At 39.3% G+C, this 19,980-nt stretch overlaps 1 protein-coding gene across 1 annotated transcript in view; it reads left to right on the forward strand.

Annotated features, from left to right (window-relative positions):
* The window catches only part of unc5db (unc-5 netrin receptor Db), a 269,867-nt gene that overhangs the window by 145,448 nt on the left and 104,439 nt on the right, over positions 1–19,980 (forward strand). The window contains exon 4 of the mRNA XM_042488868.1: positions 3,297–3,400. Coding sequence (XP_042344802.1) covers positions 3,297–3,400 — 104 coding nt within the window. The remainder of the gene's footprint in view (positions 1–3,296; positions 3,401–19,980) is intronic.

Below are 19,980 nucleotides of genomic sequence, written 5' to 3' on the forward strand. Positions count from 1 at the left end.
TATGCTAAGTTAGCTACTATGCAATTCAAATGTATTCACACCAAGACAGATTTAAGTTGACTAGATGCAGAAGGCTTTGGTTTTGTTCACACTGAACTGATTTGTTTTAAAGACAAGGTGAAAGTAAATGTCATGCCTTTTTTCAGCTACTGTATGTTTTATAAATGCCCCGTGCTCTGCTCTAGGGTTAGGTGAAAACACTATATGACAGAAAATGCTTGCTGCTTGTATCCAATTGTTTTTTGTGACCTACGGAATATAAATACAAAATGTAGTCACAAGTGGTGTTTCCAGTCTTCAAGTCAGCATGGACATTTAGAAGTTGAAAGCTGCAAAGGATTAAGACATTTGACAGTTTACAACGGCTGCATTAAAAATAACTGACAGGTTTTATGACAATCAGAAAGATGTTCATTCACTTAAGACCAAATCTGTGCAGGGCCATGTCCTTCGGGGGAAACCCTGCCACCCTCCTTTGGTCAGTTGCAGAAACATTTTGGGAACATGTTTAATTAGCTAAATTGAAAGTATCCACCAAGTCTGGTGAGGTTTGGACAAACTGTCATTAGTTTATGGCCAAATTTCTCGCCAGGCCAAGGACTTGTTTGGAACTGATGAGTGATGTTAAAAACTGATGAGCGATATTAAAAACATTTTTACACGTGCTGTTCAGCATTGTTATGAAATATATCCTACGGGTTTTGTGACGATAGGAAAACAATTCCTGATTTCTCATCTTTTTATTTTTGGCACCCCCTAGAGGTCAGTTTGAATGAAACTTTCAGAGAATGGTTCAGGTACTGATGTGGACATACCCTTAAAATTTTGTGATGATTGGCCTACAGTTGTGGAATTAGGCCTACTTATGTGCTAAGCCAGGTCCAAGTACCAAGGTACCAAGTTTTTTGGTAAAAGTAATGATATCAACAAGTTTTTGATCCAGTGATGATCCACAGAAAATTTGGCACAAATGGAATATGGGAATGAGATGTCAGCGAAATATTTTTAAAAATTCTAAATGGCATCAAGTCTAGTCAGAGGTCTTTATGGTTTCTAAGGCTTTTTTTGTCAAGCAAATTAATATGGCCTTTCCAAAATGAATTTCCTGATGTTAAATTATAGCACCCCCAGGTTGATTGGCATCATTTTTGTTGTGCAAGATTTGGTCACAGCTTCCAATCATTGGTGAAAATTTCATGTTTTTGATGTGCTGTCTCACCGGAATTTTATGAAAACACACAAAGACACAAGGATTTCAGCCCCCTGGATTAAACCCCTAAAAATAAATAAAAGGCGAAAGCACCGAAAAAATAAAGCCTTCCGGTGTAGTGAAGTACAGCAGGATTGGCTGTCATTCCCTGGGGAAAATGAAAAAAAAACAAAAACTTTAGATTGTCCCCTGGAGGACCCAGTAGAACAGTATTATGATGATGCAGAGTGACAAGTCATCCAAACTGATTCACAACGTCTGTTCAAGCATCTTCTTTAACCCCTAAAGGCCCAGACAAACCAAAACAACATCAAACAACTAGTGGCAACAAAGATAGACTGTTGTGTCGCCTTACGTCTCCTGTGTCTCGGCCGAAAAGCTGCTTTTAAACACACAGCAAACACTACAGCCAGTGACAACTAACTAGCACGTAAGACTAGCACATAAGACAAAATATATATTTGAAAAATAGCCTCCCGGCTATTTCTGGCATTTTTATACCTTGTGTATTTATTAATTTGCAATGTCCCTTTAAAACTTAAGCCATAGCAGCAGGTGGCAGTAGTCTTTATTCATCATTCAAAAAGGGAAACTCGTAGACCAACAGGACAGAGTCAAACTGCTAGTTAGCCAGTTAGCACACTAACAACACAACCTAATGTTCACATCAGGTGTGTTTGTTAGCATTTGTTAATATGCTAACAAACAACGACTCAATAATGAACCAATTCCGCTGACAAGCTCAATGGCTTAAAGTCTAATCTATCTAACGAGTTTTTTTCAATCTCATGCCCTCTTGACTTGAGCTGTTTGTTTGATTTCCTTACTTTTGTTCTTTTCATGTGCTGAGATGAACTACCAATCAGTGATTTCATTCATCCAGGGGCTCCACCATCCCCAACTCAGTTTCAACATGCTGATTCAGCCAAAAAGTAAAGCTGAAAAGAAGGCTTGGGCAGTATTTAATATTACATACCTTCCTGAAATTTCACCGTGGTATACAATATGTTACGGCATAAGTGTGCGGCGCTAGCCTGTTCCACCAGTAGAGGCCGAAAACTGAGCTCTGGTGGTGCATACTGTGCACGACATACAATTTACCCTGGTATACCATGATACCGCCCATGCCCATCAATAACTGCCAACAGTTGGGGACACACCCTAAAAACTAGGGTGACAGACGCCAGCTTATGGCATGACATTGATGAACGGCCTAATGTCAGCAACAGACTGAAGGTAAAAGAAAACTGAACCTGTTTTTTTTCTTCGGGTTGGACCAAACTGTGTGAACACAGGAAGCTGACATTATCTTTACAGAAAATGAATCCGATTTATCAGTGGTGAAATAATCTATTCCCATAAACGAGTGCTGTCTAATCAAGTTTAAACACAATCAGCAATTCACAGCCAGTGTTGTTTAAATCCAGTACTGCAGGCAGAGGGTGTTATAGGTTATCTAAAAGCCCTCTTTTGTGTTGAATTAAGTTTTTGTACTTTTTTTTTTTTTTTTAAAATATGGCCCCGGAGAGAGAGAAATCAAATACTTTTAAACATCAAGGAAGCAAAGAAGTCTTTTCTTGTCCTTTGAAGAAAGTAAGAATTTGAGTTCACAGATGATGGTGTGATGTGAAGATCTGTATCTGCCAGGATTTGCATATCATTGTGTAAGCACTTACTTCACCTGCCAGCTGAACTAAGGCACTATTTCTTCCTAGATTTAGATGCCAGGGAATCTCTTATGATCCAAGGGTACATGAAACCCATTCCATGTTGAAAGAACCTATCAAAGGCAGTTGTGAAAAGGTTACAATAGGATCTGTCACTATTGTATGCACATAAATGCCCAGGATGATCACAGCATTCCTAGTGCACTTCTTCCATCCAGTGTATCCTCCAAACCACCTTGTCAATAGATTACGTAGCACAGGGCCATGAGATCCTCTCTATCCTATACCAGCTAAAGGGTTTTGAAGGTCATGGCGTGCAGAGCTGGGAGCAGGCCGGCGCGTTAGCCGCTGAAAAGGATTGAGGCCAGGCTGACCGTAACACTTGACACCTGACAGCTGCCTCTTATCTCCCCACACAGACCTGAGGAAAAACTTTGAGCAGGACCCCCAGGGGAAGGAGGTGCCAATCAACGGGATGATCGTTCTGCACTGTCGCCCTCCAGAGGGAGTGCCTGTGGCGGAGGTAAGGCCATCCCTTCTCGCTCCTCCTCTCCTGAAAGCGGAGAAGCTTATACTCCCATTGAGCAGAGATCTGCATCACAGTGGCTATCCTTATTCTGGGAGAGTAACTTCCTGCCAATCCTACCTTCAGCTCTGCTTTCCTCTGACCTTTAAGAGATTGATACAGTGTTGTTAGATACCAGCAAGAAGTGCACAGAAACATTTAGAGGTGAAGGTTCCAGACTGAGATGAAGAGGTTTCACGGCATACATTTTTATCAAGTATGTAAAAAAACAACTGTGAAGTGTATCAATAAAATATAGGCATCAGATGCTCAGAGATCCTCTTCTCAAATTCAGTTTGTAGCATCATTAACCTCACGAGTGTTGTGAGTTCACACTGTGAGAAATATCTGGCTTAAAGTGGGTCAGGTCACAAAGTGAATGGTCCAATTACACTTTTAGAGCATGATTTAAGGGTGTGTGTGTGTGTGTGTGTGTGTGCGCGCGTGCGTGCGTGCATGCATGTGTGTGTATTTGTGTGTGTGAGTGAGAGAGTGAGTGTGAAGGGGGGGATGTTACTCTTTCTCCTCCTGGATTTTGTGGTTTGATCCATCAGTAGCGTGGGTGTGTGGGTGAAGACATGAAAGTCATGAAAGGGAATCTTATCACTGTCTGTTGGTTGCAACATGGACATTCAGTTCTTGTTAATTGATATTGCATCAGTGGATCTAAGATGTGGTGGCTGTCTGGTCGTAGCCTCGTATGTCCAAAAAACGACTACTTTTTGAGGGGAAAAAAAGAAAATCAGTGTTCTGAAAATAATAGAACACTCTACCAAAAAGTTGGTATTGTGCTTTTATATGTGGACTTGTTGCATTATATTATTAATGTATAGCCTCAGTCAAGCTCAAATGATGTTACAAGGTTTTCGACAGGAAAAAGTTGAGATATGTTGTCATAAAAAGAATCAGGGTTTTTTGCCAAGTACATTTACACATACAGGGAATTTGATTTGGTGTTTTGGTGCAAAGCAATTAATATAAAGGAATAAAAGTAGTAACTAGTAAGAATAAGATATAAAATTAAAATATGGATGCAGTATAAAAATATGAAATGAAAAAATAAAATAGTAGAACACAAAATGTATGTCAAAAAGGTGCAATGGGGGAATTGTACAGTTGTGCAGAAAGTTGTCAGTGGTGCATAAAGTCAAAAAAGCTTGATTGAGGTTCCTGGTAGCTCACCTGGTAGAGCTGGTGCCCCATGTACGAAGGCTATGTCCTTGCCATAGCAGCTGCAGGTTCAATTCCAACCTTTGTTGCATGTTACATCCCCCTCCCTACCCCTTTCATGCTATAACTGTCAATTAAAGCCAAAATGGCCCAAAAAAATGAAAAAAAAAGCTTGATTGCTGTAGTAAGAAATGATCTGGATCTGTGGTGTCGTGTACCAGCTGGCTGATAGCAGGAAGTAACATTAGACTTCATGGAGTCTTTCTTGAGTTAAGAAAGTGCTATACTTATTCACACTACCAGTTCTTCATTTAGAAGTTAGACAGAACGCCTCGTCACTGTTTGCATGTAGCTCTGCTGTGTATGGCACTTCCTGTGTTGCCAACTCTTTTCTAACTGAAGAAACTAGCACAAGCTTCAAAAGTTGTCAAATGATGTCATATGCTCATTTACATATTGACTTAACTTTGTGATAGTAGATCTAGAGTTAAATTAAATAGACAAATCTTCAAGGAAACTTTTCAATGAAAAAGGAGCTTTGTAAAGGTTCCAAACAAGAGAGCAAGCAATGAAGTTTTTGCCAAAATTTTCAAATCCCAATGGAGTCACATGATTTTTTTCAAAAGTTCTTTTTAATACTTTTCGTTGGCTAAATATTTTTAAAACCTCATACAGATGTAAAGGATCACCAATACCATCGATTTTTGAAGAAAAACAAAACTAATATGAAATATGGAGACGTTTCCACCCGCCAGCATCTGTCATTGTTGAAAGACACCAGATGTTCTTTACTGGTCATGAATCCTGGTGTAGATCATGTATGGAATGATGTTTACACGGATCATTAGAAACCCGACTGTTCATCTCTAATATCATTCAGGTTTGTAATCATCTGTGTCACAGCTGGTTTGTCTGTGATGCTTCCTCATGCAGCAAATCTATAACTTTGGTACCAGCTGGGTAGTAGTGGAGAAAAAAAAAGAAAAAACTTTTTTTTTTACACTGAAATAAAAATACTAATACTACACTGTAACATTACTCCATTACAGGTAAAAGACTTATCAGCAGTTTCAAGATTTTAGGACATTTTTTAGGATTTAGGGCATTTCTAGGATTTTAGGACATTATGAAGTTAGCTAGGACCTCTTTTGGGAGTGAGGGGGGTGTCCTCCACTGGCTCTCCACATTTTTTGATAAACTCTTTTGATGCTGTTTTTGCACTTTGGCACCTTATGTGTACTAAAAGTACAAGAATAATTCCCAATGTAAATCTCTTTGTTTTTTAAATTTTTTAGATTATTTTTTAGGCTTTTTTTCCTGTATTTTATTGGACAGCTTAAGCGTGAAAGGGGAAAATAGAGAGAGAGGGGATGACATGCAGCAGAGGGCTGAGGCCGGAATCGAACCTGTGGCCGCTGCAGCGAGGACACAGCCTCTGTACATGGGGCACCCACTCCATCCAAGTGTGTGAATTAGAAGATGTTTGATCTGGCACCTAGTCGGGGGCCAGATTTGGTTGAGTGTCACTGGGCTAAATCCTCGACTCTGCATCGTGCCTATGCACAGTCATAAATCAGCCGAGACAACTATCCTTTGCTGTAAGGCTGTAGTCAAGTGAACATGTCATCACGCCTTGGCATGACACAGCTGGAGTGAACCACTAGGGACAATGAAAAAACCTAATAAGATACTGTTTTTAATAGTACCTTTTTTTTTTTAGCAACATCAAGTGTTGTGATTTTTTTGAGCAATTAAGTGCCTGGTGGCAACTTAAACAGCAGCTTCTTGTGAGACGATGAACAGCTTCCCACAGTGAGAAGAAGAGAGAGAACCTGATAGACTGACTTGTTGGGCGAATATAGCAGTAAAATGTCTCCAAATGCAAAATATCTCCCTCTATATTTGGTGCAGCAATAATCAGCACGAACAATAGATGTGTATATGATGTGTGCAGAGAACAGATTTTAGTGGAGGTCAACCTCCGGCCCGGTGCTGTTTAAATGATTCAACATGGAAATGGAGGAGTGATGTCATTCCACTGCCGCAGAATGCACAGGGGGGATAAAAATAGTTGAATCTGAGCAGTACAGACCGAATCACAACCTCCCATCTAGTCCTTTGTCAACACAAATGAGCCCAGCCACAAGAGATGGGAGTGAATAATGTAGAGAGCACAGGGCAGATATCCTCAGCCCAGTCGATATCAGCGCACCTCGTCCATGAAATATTGAGATGGCGTCCGTGAGTGTAGTGTGAGGTTTCAGAGTGCAGCAGCGGGATGGATGCTGCTGTAGCGGATGCTGCTGTGGCGAACGCGGCGCAGGCCCAACAGAGTGTGAACCTGCGGTTGGCAGTGCAGCGTAAACACTGTGCTTCTGAACCGTGTGTTTGGAAATCATCCTCGTCAGCAAGGATGTCAGAGCGAGCTAATGAGTCTCCAATCACTCACAGTGGAAGCATTTTGTATCATGAGCTTCCAGCAGTTTATTTAAGCAAGAGTCTGACACTTAGCAGGAATGTCTTCTTGACTGTGCAGTTCTTTATTTGCACGAGAGAAGTGCCACAGTAGATATGTTTCTGACAATGCTGTAATTCACTGCCATTCTTTCCTTCCAGTTACTTGTCCCATTATACTGAAGTTTTCAAAGCAGCTTTTGACATGTTTTCCTACTGTTTATTTCACTCAAAGTTCAGTTTTGTTGGGGAAAGAATTGAAATAAACTGGATATGGCATCATCAGCACTTGCTTTTTTTAGTTTACGCTGAGGTAAGAGAGGAACATTTTTATCACTCCTTCAGTGTGACACTTTATCACTCAATTTCTCAATTCATGATTTTTTTCTATAAAATATTTGAGACTTATGGTTTTCCATGGCCCAAGCTCATGTCAGTGTCTTTTCTTTTGTCCAACCAACAGTCCCAAAACCCAAAGATGTGCAGTTTACCAACAGCAAATCCTCTCTCAGTCACTGGAATAAATTTTAACATTGTACGTTTTCATATGAATACTTAACATTTTTATGTAGCCGATACCTTAAAACTTCACATTTCATTTCATTTTAACCGTGGTCAATGTGTGGTCAGGTTGAAGCACAAAAAAGTTGGTTATGGTTTGAAAAAAGGTACATTTCTGGCTTAAAATACCTGCCTTTGGTGACAAAAAAAAGAAGCTGGTAATGCAGTGATGTCTCAGTAAAAAAATAAACACTTTTCATGACACTATCCCTGCTTGAAATGCAACATTTGCTCTGTAAAAAAAAATAATAAACCCTTTTCATGGCATTATTCCAGCTGGAAACACAGCGATGTTTAATAAAAAAATGTGAAAAATAACTTTTCATGCTATCACAGCGGGAAATGCAGCGTTGTCTTTGTGAAAATCAACCACTTCTCACGGCATAATCCTGGCTGGAAACTGTAAAAAGAGCATTGTTTTGACAAAAAATAACAGCTTTTCATGGTATGTTGTCGGTTGGAAATGCAAAGTGGTCTTGGTAAAAACAAAACCACTTTTCCTGACACTATCCCATCTGAAAAGGCAGCATTGTCTGGGTTAAAAACAACCACTTTTTGTGACACTATCCTGGCTAGGAATGCAACGTTGTCACTGTAAAAAAAAAAATCAAACAACCACTTTTCATGAAACTAAACAACAGCTTTTTGTGAGACTATCCCATATAGAAACATAGCAATGTTCGTGTAAAGAACAACCAGTCTTTGTGACACAATCCCAGCTAGTAGTGCAACAGCAGCTTTTTCTGACACTACATTCACTGGAAACACAGTTATGACATGCTAAAAAACATCCATTACAAAAACATCCAGTAAAGATAAAAACAAACCATGGTCTGCAGCTTTGTCAGTTTAAGTAACACACTATCACCATCCCCTCAAACTCTTGATTACTAAGTCAGCTCATATGTTATGTCACTTTTAGAACATTTATATGATATGTACAAAATGTACAAATGTAAAGTGGTTGCCAGCCACTGACACATTTGAGAGGTTGAAACCACAAAACGTTGATTATTTTTTGCTTAAAAATCCCCTCCAGACATGTTCACACATAAAGAAATAGTTTTCTTTGAAAAGCAATTTGTGTCTGATGTGGTTTTCCCACCAGAAGAGTTCAGTTATTTTGCTAAAGATTCTCAAACCTAACGACCCCCCCCCCCCTCCACAACCCTATTTTGGTCCCCCTTCAGTGCTACTGTTTTAGTGTGATTTACTGTATAAATTGGTTCCGCTTACTGTTGAGCTGCCAAATTCCACATGAGGGAAGATCTAAGTTGATAAAAATGTTGATATATTCATTTAAGTCAGCTTGCATTATTACCGTGTGCTCACAGCAATGTTTGGTTTTGTGAGAACAGCTTTTTTGGCCTGGGTTTTATCTTGAAGACTGAACAGAGGCTGCCCTAAACTTCTCATTAATCATATCTATACTTTGACCTGCAGCTGATTGAAGTTCTGCATTTTTAACACTTTGTACTACACCACAAGATCTTTCCATCACAGTAGAGGTCACTGTAAAGTCCTGCATCCAAAAACATAAAATAACTCACAGGAAGAAATCTCAGCATGATGGAAAAGTTTGTACGGGTGAGAGTTGTGTGTATTTTAGATCACTAAGAAAAAGACAGACAAAGCTGCTTTTACCTGCTTCTTTGAGCGGCCATGCCTGCTGGAGGACTGTCATCACCACACGTCTTTATCTATCTCCCAGGAGTATGCAGTAAGCCACAGGTCCAAATCACTTTTGCAATACCAAAACAACGGAAGACAAAGACAGAGCATGTATAATAGAGACAGCTTTCTCACAGGCTGAAAGGACAGGTAGTAATCAGAGCAGGAGTGCTGCTGGACCCCTCTCTCTGGAGTTGACGTCATTCTGAAAATCGGATGCCCATCTTTCACTTTGGCCTGTGTGCACTGTGCCTGTTTTTTTTTATCTCCCCACCCTGTCTCTCTGTCGTCTCACACCAGGTCTGCAGTAACCTAATCAACGTGTGGTGTGACCAATCAAAATGCAAGTGTAAAAAGCTTTGGATTTGAAGTTTCTGACATGACTGGAAAAGGGAGAAGGAAGAAGAAGGGATAAGGCCGGATATACTGTATGTCTAACATACGTGGCGAGTTTGCTTTTGATCTGGCTCTTCTGAATTTTCAGCCAGTGGCTTTTGTGCTACCAAGTGTGGGTATCTTATGCCAAAACGTGATCCTTTCTTAACCATATCCAAGTGTTTTTGAGCCTAAACCATAGCATTTAACAAAGCCGTGGTAACAGTCTAAGATAATGTAAAGTTTCAGTTTATCTGCTACATAATAAACGTACAAATATAATCTATCCTCGGCTTGCAGAAACGTACAATGCCAACTTTTTCTCTGGCGACGGGGTTGTAGAAACATCTCACATCATATGACCTCAATGCTCAAAAATATCATTACCATATTTATAACAGTTTCAGCAAAAACTGAACTTTATAGGCATTACAAAAGTAACTTTGTAGCATAAAAGTTGCTTTGTATTGCATTAGTATCTACAGGTGTAACCACCAAGATATGAATACAATAGTTGTTTTATTTTTCCCTTTTCAAACCATAGTTTAAACTTTAAAGACTTACTTTGACCTTTCTCATCTTGTTACATGTGAATCAATAGTTACTGTCTCCTGGCATTTACAAAACATTTCATTGTGAGGCAAACTGAATCAGGCTTCAACTTGAATACTATTCAACAGTTAATCAACAGAAAAATACCTGTGGCTGTTTTCTGTTAATTTAAATTGAGAACACGGGTGTGAGTACTGTCTGTGAGTGTAAATTGCAACATGCAAATCCTCAAGTGTTTTGCTCCGAAAATACCTTCATCTCCGAAAAGAGCAGGGACTGTAATTTGCCTATGGTTAATAGAACGTGGGACCGGCTTATTTGTAATTTAGTTTCGGTGCTCCCGATCCAAAAACCAATCCCCCACTTTTACTTCACAGATATCAGGGGGTGTGAATGCAGAGCATCTTTTAAGTCAAGGAGAAAGGAGTCCATGAGAACCCTGTATAATGAGTTTCTTTAGAGAGGTTACTCTGAGAGAAAGTGTGAAATGAACAGCCAAACTGGAAGCCAATTTCAACTTCCCTGAATGAAAGCCTTTAATCCAAGATGAATCCCCTTGATCTACAGTAGCTCAGGTAGACAGCCCGAGCTACGGCACAAAGGGGAATCAACTAAATGCTTCTGCACTGTGATACAAGCTGTTCTCTGTTGAGCTTCACAAAGACATCGCGATGCTACTCCAAAACAAGTTAGCATTTAACTCCGTCCCACCTCCCGCCTCCTTTGCACTTGTTTCTACTTTCTGAGCGCCTCTCTGTTACTTTCTCATAGGTCAGAGAAAGTCTCCCAGAGAGCAGATGATGAGCTTCATTATTAAGCCAAGCAATTACATCCCCCCCAGCCCAGGCCCGAGCCGGGAGCTCCCTCTATTTATTTCGTTAAGATAAGACAGATCGGGGTGGAATAGTAATGCAGCGCCACATAGCTTGGAGGGGAGGAGAGGTGGCATTTGGGAAGCAACGGGGGAAGGCGGATGGGCGACACGAGCCCACTTTGTGTTCTCTCTGTATCTTTTCTGATTAACCTCCGGAGTGGGAGAGCACAGCTGAGCTGCAGATAGCTCCCCACGACTCTACCTGCTGCTGTCAGGCTTGCTGTTCGTATGAACACACAGAGCCATGCTGAGTTCAAAGTGTCCGCAGGTATCTGTGTGTGTGTGTGTGTGTGTGCGGGCAAAGAGCGTGTCTCTCTGTACTGTTGATTGGTGGCAGGGAGGGGGGGATACATCAGGTGGATTAGCTCCGTACTTCTGATATGCTGCTCAGCGAGCCCCGCCGGCGTCCCCTGGTCCCCGGGGATACGCCTGATGGAGACGTTTAATTCATGTAATTGCGTTGATGAGATACTCAGCAATTAAAAAGTTCCGCCGCCCACACCGGCAATTCGCCACAGCTGAGAACTGCCCAAAGGGGAGGAGATCATGCTTAATTGTGACACCTAAGCATGACTCAGCAAACAGATTTTTCTTTTTACAGCACTGAAGTGTGCCATTTACACTGTATAATCTGACACACTGATTTTACTTTAAAAAATCTAGGAAACCGATTGCCCTGAAGAATGTAAGTAAATATAACTATAAGTCTCAATTTATGTTTGCAATATATTTAACTGTTAAGTTTAATTCAAATTGATTTACTTAATTATGTGAAGTTGTTGCAACTTCTTCTGGTTGCAGACTAGTCAGTCATATTTGTATATTCTTTAACATTCGCAGATCTCTTAACTTTATCATTGGCAAACTCGACTTTTTGATGATCAACTTAAATCAGACTAACTTTGTTTACTGAAGCTGCTAACACTTACCAAATCAAGTTTAAAAAAGTTTGTCCTTGATCCTGCTACATCTGGAGTTTAAGGTTGAGCTGACTAAAATCAGCAGCTATTATGAAATTTCAAGTAGAAAAATAGGGAGGATTTGAGGAGTTACTGGCATCTACATGCGCTGCCGTTGTTGCAACAACTTCACAAAATTATATGCAGCTTATTTTGAGTTCACTGAAAAATTAGATATAAAGTAAAGTAAATCAGTTAAGTTGCAAATACTTTACAAAATTTGATATAAATTAAATATAAATGTAGACTAATAAATGTGTTTTTTTACATTTTGCAAGTCAAATCAATCATTCTAAGTTTTAACAACTTCAGTAAACCAAGTTCACAGTGCTATATATCTGCATTCTGCTGGTTGAAAACCAGTCATATTTGTATGATCTTAAACATGTTAATAAAACAGAACTCACAGTTCTCTTAACTTCATCATAGCTAAATACTCATGATGATCAAGTTAAAGTAAAGATAAAAGTTAAAGTTAAAGTAAACATAAATTAAGACTGACATTTACGTATATTTTTTCAAGACAAGTTTTCGCTACTTCAGTAAACCACGTTAACTGTGCTACATGTCTGTTTCACAAAATTAAGTAAAAACAGGTATATTTTTAGTTCACAGTATATATAAAGTAGACATAAAATAAAAAAAGTAATTATTTGCTGTCCTTTTACAAGGCAATCAGTTCTAAGATTATTCTAAGTCAGATCTGCTTATCAGATTTTACAGTGCACTGCATCACCTTGACATCAAATGACCAGTAGACATCTGAGCTGGGCGACGAGGCACACAGACAGAGGGAAAAAAAAATAAGCGTCAGCTGGCAAGGTCTTGATCAGCGCTCCGCTCATAAGTCTTGATGATGGCTCCGGTGTCACCCGTTACATTGCTCCTCTGTCCTCTAATTGCCCCTCAACCGCCACATTTCTCAGCATCTAATCATCAGCAAATGTCGTCTGAATAAAATGTGTGTGTGTAGTGGAGAGGACCTGGCCGCTGTGCAGGGCTAGAGGAGGTGACCTTCAGGGGCGGCGCAGGGTAATGAAATCACAGGGAGAAAGCCCTGATGCGGGGGCCCCGCCCGGAAACCCTTCCGTCAAGGCTGACACTGATGACCGCATCCTAATTGAAACAAATGTGCCAATTAGGCAATTCATTTCTCACATCCTCTGCCACACACTTGCCAGGCTAATTTGTATTTGTCCCTTCATCCCCCACCCACAAGTCCCTTCTCTCTCCCGCTTTTTGTGTGTGTGTCTCTCTCTCTCTCTCTTCCTTTCTGCTCTTTTCATCATTACCTAAGGGCTGTTAGCAGCAGACACACAGATAGTGTGCAGCATGGCCCCAAACACTGTGAGGGCCGTTCTCGTGCCACGCGTTAATTGCCTCTTTTCAAGTCACAAATTTCCCTGGCTGAAAATTGAAATAAATACATAAAGAGTCTGAGAGGGGGGGGGCTGCCACCACTTGCATCAGCCATTCATTGACAGATGACTTTAATCATGAGAAATTAGACCCTGTCCCCGAGTCTTCTGTCTCTCTATTTCCTTATCTATCAGCGAAGCTAAGCGCTTTACCTCCGATGAAACCGCCGCTAACGGTGTTCTTTTGATTGTGGAGGAGAATCTTGGAGTTTCTGAAGATTCCAAGTTTTCTTTAGGACAAAAAGGAGAAAGTAGAGGCCTCGCTATTATTATCGCCATTGTACGCCATTATTAAGCTGTAATACTCTCCTCCAACAAAAAAAAAAGTCCACTCCTGCTACAGCTGACTCCAGTAGGTGTGGGAAAAATACAGACTCTGAGAAATGATTACTGTGTTATGATGCTCATTATCATTTTTATTCGTGTCAATATATACCTGCAATCCATCATCCCTTGGGTCCGTGTGTCATTTCTATTTACCCTGTGTTTGCATGCCCACAGGCACTTCTTATTTGCATCTGGACTGATTGTTGTTTATTATAAAGGGTGCCTGCGCGCTTCCTATAAATCCATCAGCCCAGCCCGTTCTGCCACACTATGAATGTAATTTGCAAATGCAGTGATGCAGTTCCTTTACCAGGGTGAGAGCGCTAAAGCGTCACTAAGTTTGTAATTTATAATTAGTTTTCCTCTCTGTTGCTGGTAATTGTTCATGGTGCATCTTTTGACTGTCTAATGGCTTTAGTGCTGGTGGTTGTGCTGCTGAGCTGTGGTGATACAGCATGGTAAAGGTGAGCAGCACTTTTGTGTGTCAGCGTACAGTTTCAAGGGAAGTGAATTCAAATATAAGATCTCAACACGTTTTCATCCCGACTCGTCACATGGTGCTGCTCTGTCAGTGACCTTCCTCATTTGCTTATGACGTTTTTAGGTATCCTTATACGTCTGCTGTTTCGCTACGGGATGTCGTTACAGTGATGTCAACAAATGCACATGGTGGGATGACATCATGATGTGATGATGCGGCCGTTACCATGCTGTCAACATGTGCTATGTGACGAGTTCAGAGTGAGCGCAGGCTGGAGATGCTGACTGAGATGAAACTGGAGGGTTCACTATGCTTGAAAGAAAAAAACTTTATAAAATAGTGGACATAACCACTGCATTTGAAAGCCTCTAGTTTGGCATTGAGGCCATCACTGTCTTGGATTTCTGGAGCCAGAAGTAACCATATGGGCTGGAGGGTTGAAGACGACAGCAAACTTTCTTTATTTTGCCTATTTTTCCTTTTAAGTAAGCCTGTGTCCATTTGCATCAATCTCTTTCCCCTCTCTAAATTCTGAGGTTTTTGCAGGTCTGTGAATGCAGGACAGGCGGAGCTCTGAGTTGTCTTTTTCCTCAGCAGCAGTTTGTGACTCGGGTGGATAAATGATCTGTGGATCAGTTCAGAGGTGATCAGATCAATTTATGAAATGAGCATCTGCTGTTAGTGAATGTAAACTTTTAGACCCAGCAGAAGGAATGCTTATGTTTCACTTTCACTGTGTCGTAATTTGACATACTGCCACTCCGTCTGTGCCCAGAGTACCACTCTGCACAAGGAGAGGTGTGATTTATGGCCGCTATGCATATTTCAACTGTGCCACTAATGAAAGGCCCAGCTCCAAATATAGAAAATCTAATGCACCTGTGGTGCATTTACAGCTTTGGGTCACTGTTATAATGCAAATGCCAGTTTTCATTAGCAAAAACATGCTTAAAACCATTGCAACAAAATGTACTTACCATAAAAACTGAACTCCAACTCTTTAGATGGTCTTTTTGTACAACAGAATGCTGAAAAAGACTTTTTGTGTGACCAAAACATAAATATTAACATAAAACTTTCATATTAACTTGAAATAGCGAAAGCAAATGCTGCACCCCTACTCTGCAGATTTGGTGTTATGCAATGGTCTCATTACCTAACCAAGCTTGTCGCCTAGGTAGCTACTTGTCAACAGACAGTGTTCACCTGTCACTCAAAGAAGCCATGGCCAAAATGTTGTGTAACTTTAAGCCTCAATAACTTTTTAACTGGTGTGTTATATGAAAATTCCCCCCAGTTTATACCAGGCTGTAAATGTTATATTTGCTGTAAAGTTGACTTGATTCACTTTTGGTATCAGCCTCAAATGATTGTCTGAGGCACTGCAATTTTTGGCATTTTCATGTTGGCTTCACTTTTCAGCTCCGGAGTGTGCTGTTTGGTTTGAACGATATGTTTTCCAAATGCAAATGGGTTCATATCTGTTCAGAATAGCAGCACTCTGAGGCAGGGCAAAAAGTCCACTATCTTCTCTATCCACCACTGTGTTTCTGCACACTGCCTCTCTGATCTCTTTCCAAGAGCTTTGTGTCTTTGTCTGTATATGTAGTGTCTATGTAATAGGGATAACAGCACCACCAGACCATCTCCCTTCAGAGTCATTCATGGTGTTGTACTCAGTCGTACACATGAAAAGTGACAGAGGAAGTTGTGTCAAACATGAAAGTTTAATTTGATCTGGAAAACACAAAACTCACCGTGCTTCTCTGTAATTTATTCAGTAATTAAAATAATTCCAGACAGCATTTTAACCATCAGGAATTACAGGACATGATCCATAATAGATATGGACATTAAGCAGGAGAATGCCAAACGAGAATACCAGTAACTACCTGTAGCTAAAATTTTAATTGCCCATTTAATGGGCTTTCACTAGTCCTGTGACATCCTTTCGTCTATAAAATTAGCACAAATGTTTTCGACTTTCTCCATTTTCTCTCAAAAGTCAAATCACACACTGAGCTGATTAAAAAAAGGGGGAAAACATGGAGAACAGGCAACTCTTACACTTTAAAATAGAAAGATGTTCTCAACGGAATTAAAATGACAGGAGTTCACAGAAAAGCAGTGGGTAATTGTGGTTACAGTCGCATGAGTGAGTCTGATTTTAAAGCTCTCATAATTAAAACAGTGAATTAATTGGATGGTACCTGTCATTGTATGTTCGTGTGTTAATATTTATACATGTTATTGTATACTTTTTATGTTTTTTTAATTTTTATTATTGTAGTCATTGTCTGAAATTTTTTCTTATGTTTCTGTCTTGGCCAGATTTCCCTTGAAAAGAGATTGTTGATCTCAAAAGGACTTACCTGGTTAAACATGGGTTCAATAATGACAGTAATAATAATAATAATAATAATAATAATAATAATAATAACAATAATAATAACAATAAAGTGAACACTTTAACATTCCTTATAATGTGAACAATTTGTTGCAATGGCATAATTTTATGAGGAATCAACTGTGTTCATAATTATGGTAATTAGGTATATAATGCTTTAAAATTCCTTTTGAATAATGTGGAAGAATTTGTTGATCCAATTTAATTTTCACTAGTTATCAACCTAAAAACATTTGTACATAATTATGGTAACAGTACATAACACATGAGGAATTAACTTAAGAATGTGTGTTTAGAAATATGGCTGTTAAAGACCTAATTACCATAATTATGAACACAAGCTTTTTAGTTGGTAACCCATACAAGTTTATTTGTTCCAGCAAAGTTTTTCACATTATCCAAAAGAAATTCTAAAGTGTTATGTACGTTTAATTACCATATTTATGAACACACGTCTTAGGTAAATTACTCAAAAATAAAGTCGTTCCAACAAATTTCACATTCACATTATTTAAAAGTAATTCTAAAGTGTTAATACTGGGGTGGATGTGGAAAAACTATCCACGTATTCTGGACAGGATTAAAATCACACACCAGCCCATGTAATGTAAAAATCACCCTCCCTCCCCATAAAGGAATAAATCCAGTCTGAATGGGATGTGGTGTGTATATTGAGGTATACAGTGTTATTACTAAGGGTGCACTGCACAGCTGTGTGATGGAACTGAATGGTTTCCCCCGTGACCCTCCAGAGTCATTACCTCATTTGCTGTCGATGATGCATTCCAAAAAATAATTTGGGATCCCCTGACTTTGATCGTTTAGGTCTGAGTGCACTGGTATCACAGTAAACTAAATGGGACCAGCTGCCAAATTAGCAGCACTGATACTGACACTGACACTGATAGTGAATGTGTTAAAACGGCCCCCTTTGAAATCTGCAAATTGAAAATTGGCAAACTGCTGCAAGATGTGATTCAGTATTTGGAAAACAATGCAATCAGTGAATGACTTTTAAACAAGAATAACAAGACAAACAAGTGACGAGAGAATTTAGTTTGCTTTAGTTTTAATACTACTGTTGTGTTTGTGGAATGCTTCAATAGCAAAGTCATGACTAGTTCACTAACAGACACTCTAGGGATTTAGTAGCCACTCTTTCTTTATAAAGTATGGGACCTACTACCAGGAAATATACAAAAATTGTTCAGTGATCAAGAGGGGGGGTTACAATTTGACAGGAAAATTTTATTTCAAAACTTACAGTGTTCAGACCACTGGGAAGAGTTTTTGTTAAACAATCTGTGTAGTGAAGCTATGGAACAGTTTTAATGTGGAGCTAAAACAATGTCCAAACATAAACCAGTTTAAAAGAATGTTTAAAAACATGACGTTCACGGGGTTCAGGGATGAAGAGGGGGTTTCACAATCACCAGGTGTTTACAGGGGTTACTGTTTAATTATTCATTTGGTTACTTAATATTTATTTTCACCTAGTTTATCTTCCTCTTTTTTTCTATAAATAATAATGTAAAATTGTAAGTAGTTGATTTTTGGTATGTGGGTGTATGCATATACTGTATTCATTAATTAGAGTATTGGTTTAAATTCATTAAGAAGTTATATGTTTGTGTGTCTTCTCACTGCTTTTTGAATATTTCAACAAAGTCATCATGTGTATGGCCATTTCTTTTGCTTTATGTTCTTTATTGTCTGTAAATATTACTTTTTTTGTCTGTCTGCTTTTTTGTATAATCATTTTCTTTTTTACATGTTCAAAATAAATCAAATCAAGACTCACATGAGACAGATTAACAAACAAAGTTCAAAATCACTGTGTCAGAGGCTGAGATATCCTGACTTTTAGACCCAATCCCATTTCTTAATCTACACTTGCCCTCATTTTTAAGTGCCCCTTTGCCCCTCTGAACAGAGAGGTTTTTCAGAGGCACACATCAAACCAACTGCTATGAGAAATCATCCAAAAGATGGCTCCAAAAGAAACAATGGAAACCTAGCCATTTTCTTTGTCAATTACGATTTAAAATAATCGTCATATAATCATCATATGATTTTGATTTAATGTAATTAGAAGGTATTATGGCCTTTTCTTTTTATCAAATATAACAAAAAACGCTAGTAGTGAGCTGATGTATTTGTAGCTAGCTAGCAACCTAGCAAGCATTATATTGTTAATGCTGATTTTTATATGAAAGTCCATTATTTGGACATATTTTCATGTTGTAAGTATAAAAAGTCCAGCAGTGAAGTTGCTGCACTTGTTAGCGCTCCTCAAATATCAGTGCAGACTGGTAGGGTAGAGGCACAGGTTGCCAGTGTTAGCCTACAGATCACCACCGATTGCCTGGTAATAAATAAAGCTGTGTTGTTTTTTTTTTCTTTTGATGACTTGTTTGATTTGCTTGTTGATAACGAGAAACTGAAGTTGTGAATCCTAACATCCATGCTTTTTTATCTCTATCAGATGAATGGCAGTGCTATTGTGATAATACCATTATTGTCATAGTCTGTTTACATGATCGCCATCAGTGACAATGACAGTGGTAAAGACATGTCAGATGTATCGTCTTGAGGGATTGTCCCATTTCATCAGAATAACTTTTAACGACTGCACCTTGTAACTGTGATCCAAGGGGCAAAGCAGGGTAGAGTAAAAAATAAGAAATGTGTTTGAGCCTTAGCCACTAGTGTGGGTCAAACTACAAAACACATTTCCCATGATAGAACTCAATAGCATCTTTCATTTGACCCTGCCTGCCTGGAAAACTGCCACTTATCTCACACTCCATGTCCCCAGTTTGTACTGCAGGATTTCTTTTGCGAAAAGATCCAATCAAGATAACCTGACATAACCCCAGTAACATCATTCAGGTTATCTCAGGGAAAAACATAAGTCAGACAGTAGGCCAAACTTACTTATAAGATGAATCAAAAGTGACTGGTAAAATGATCACTGTCAATACTTACTATCATTGCCGACATTATGGATGTGCTCACGTGTACGAGTTTACCTGCAAATAAATGCTTTACACACTCTGGCTTTACTGTTGGAGTCTCATAATCTGTCTCTAACAGTGGCCCCAAGGGTCAGAACACGACAACATTCAAAAAAACACTTCAACATTTCAGAAAACACTACAATTCCCAAATTACTACAGCTTTTTCGAAAACACTTTTAAGATTTCAGAAAACACTCTCTCTTCCCAAAACTCTACAAAATTTCCCCAAAACCAAACATTTCAGAAAACGAAATAACATTTCCCACAAC

This window comes from Plectropomus leopardus, chromosome 6 (genome assembly GCF_008729295.1).
Source record: "Plectropomus leopardus isolate mb chromosome 6, YSFRI_Pleo_2.0, whole genome shotgun sequence".
In the NCBI taxonomy this organism is placed as follows: domain Eukaryota; kingdom Metazoa; phylum Chordata; class Actinopteri; order Perciformes; family Serranidae; genus Plectropomus; species Plectropomus leopardus.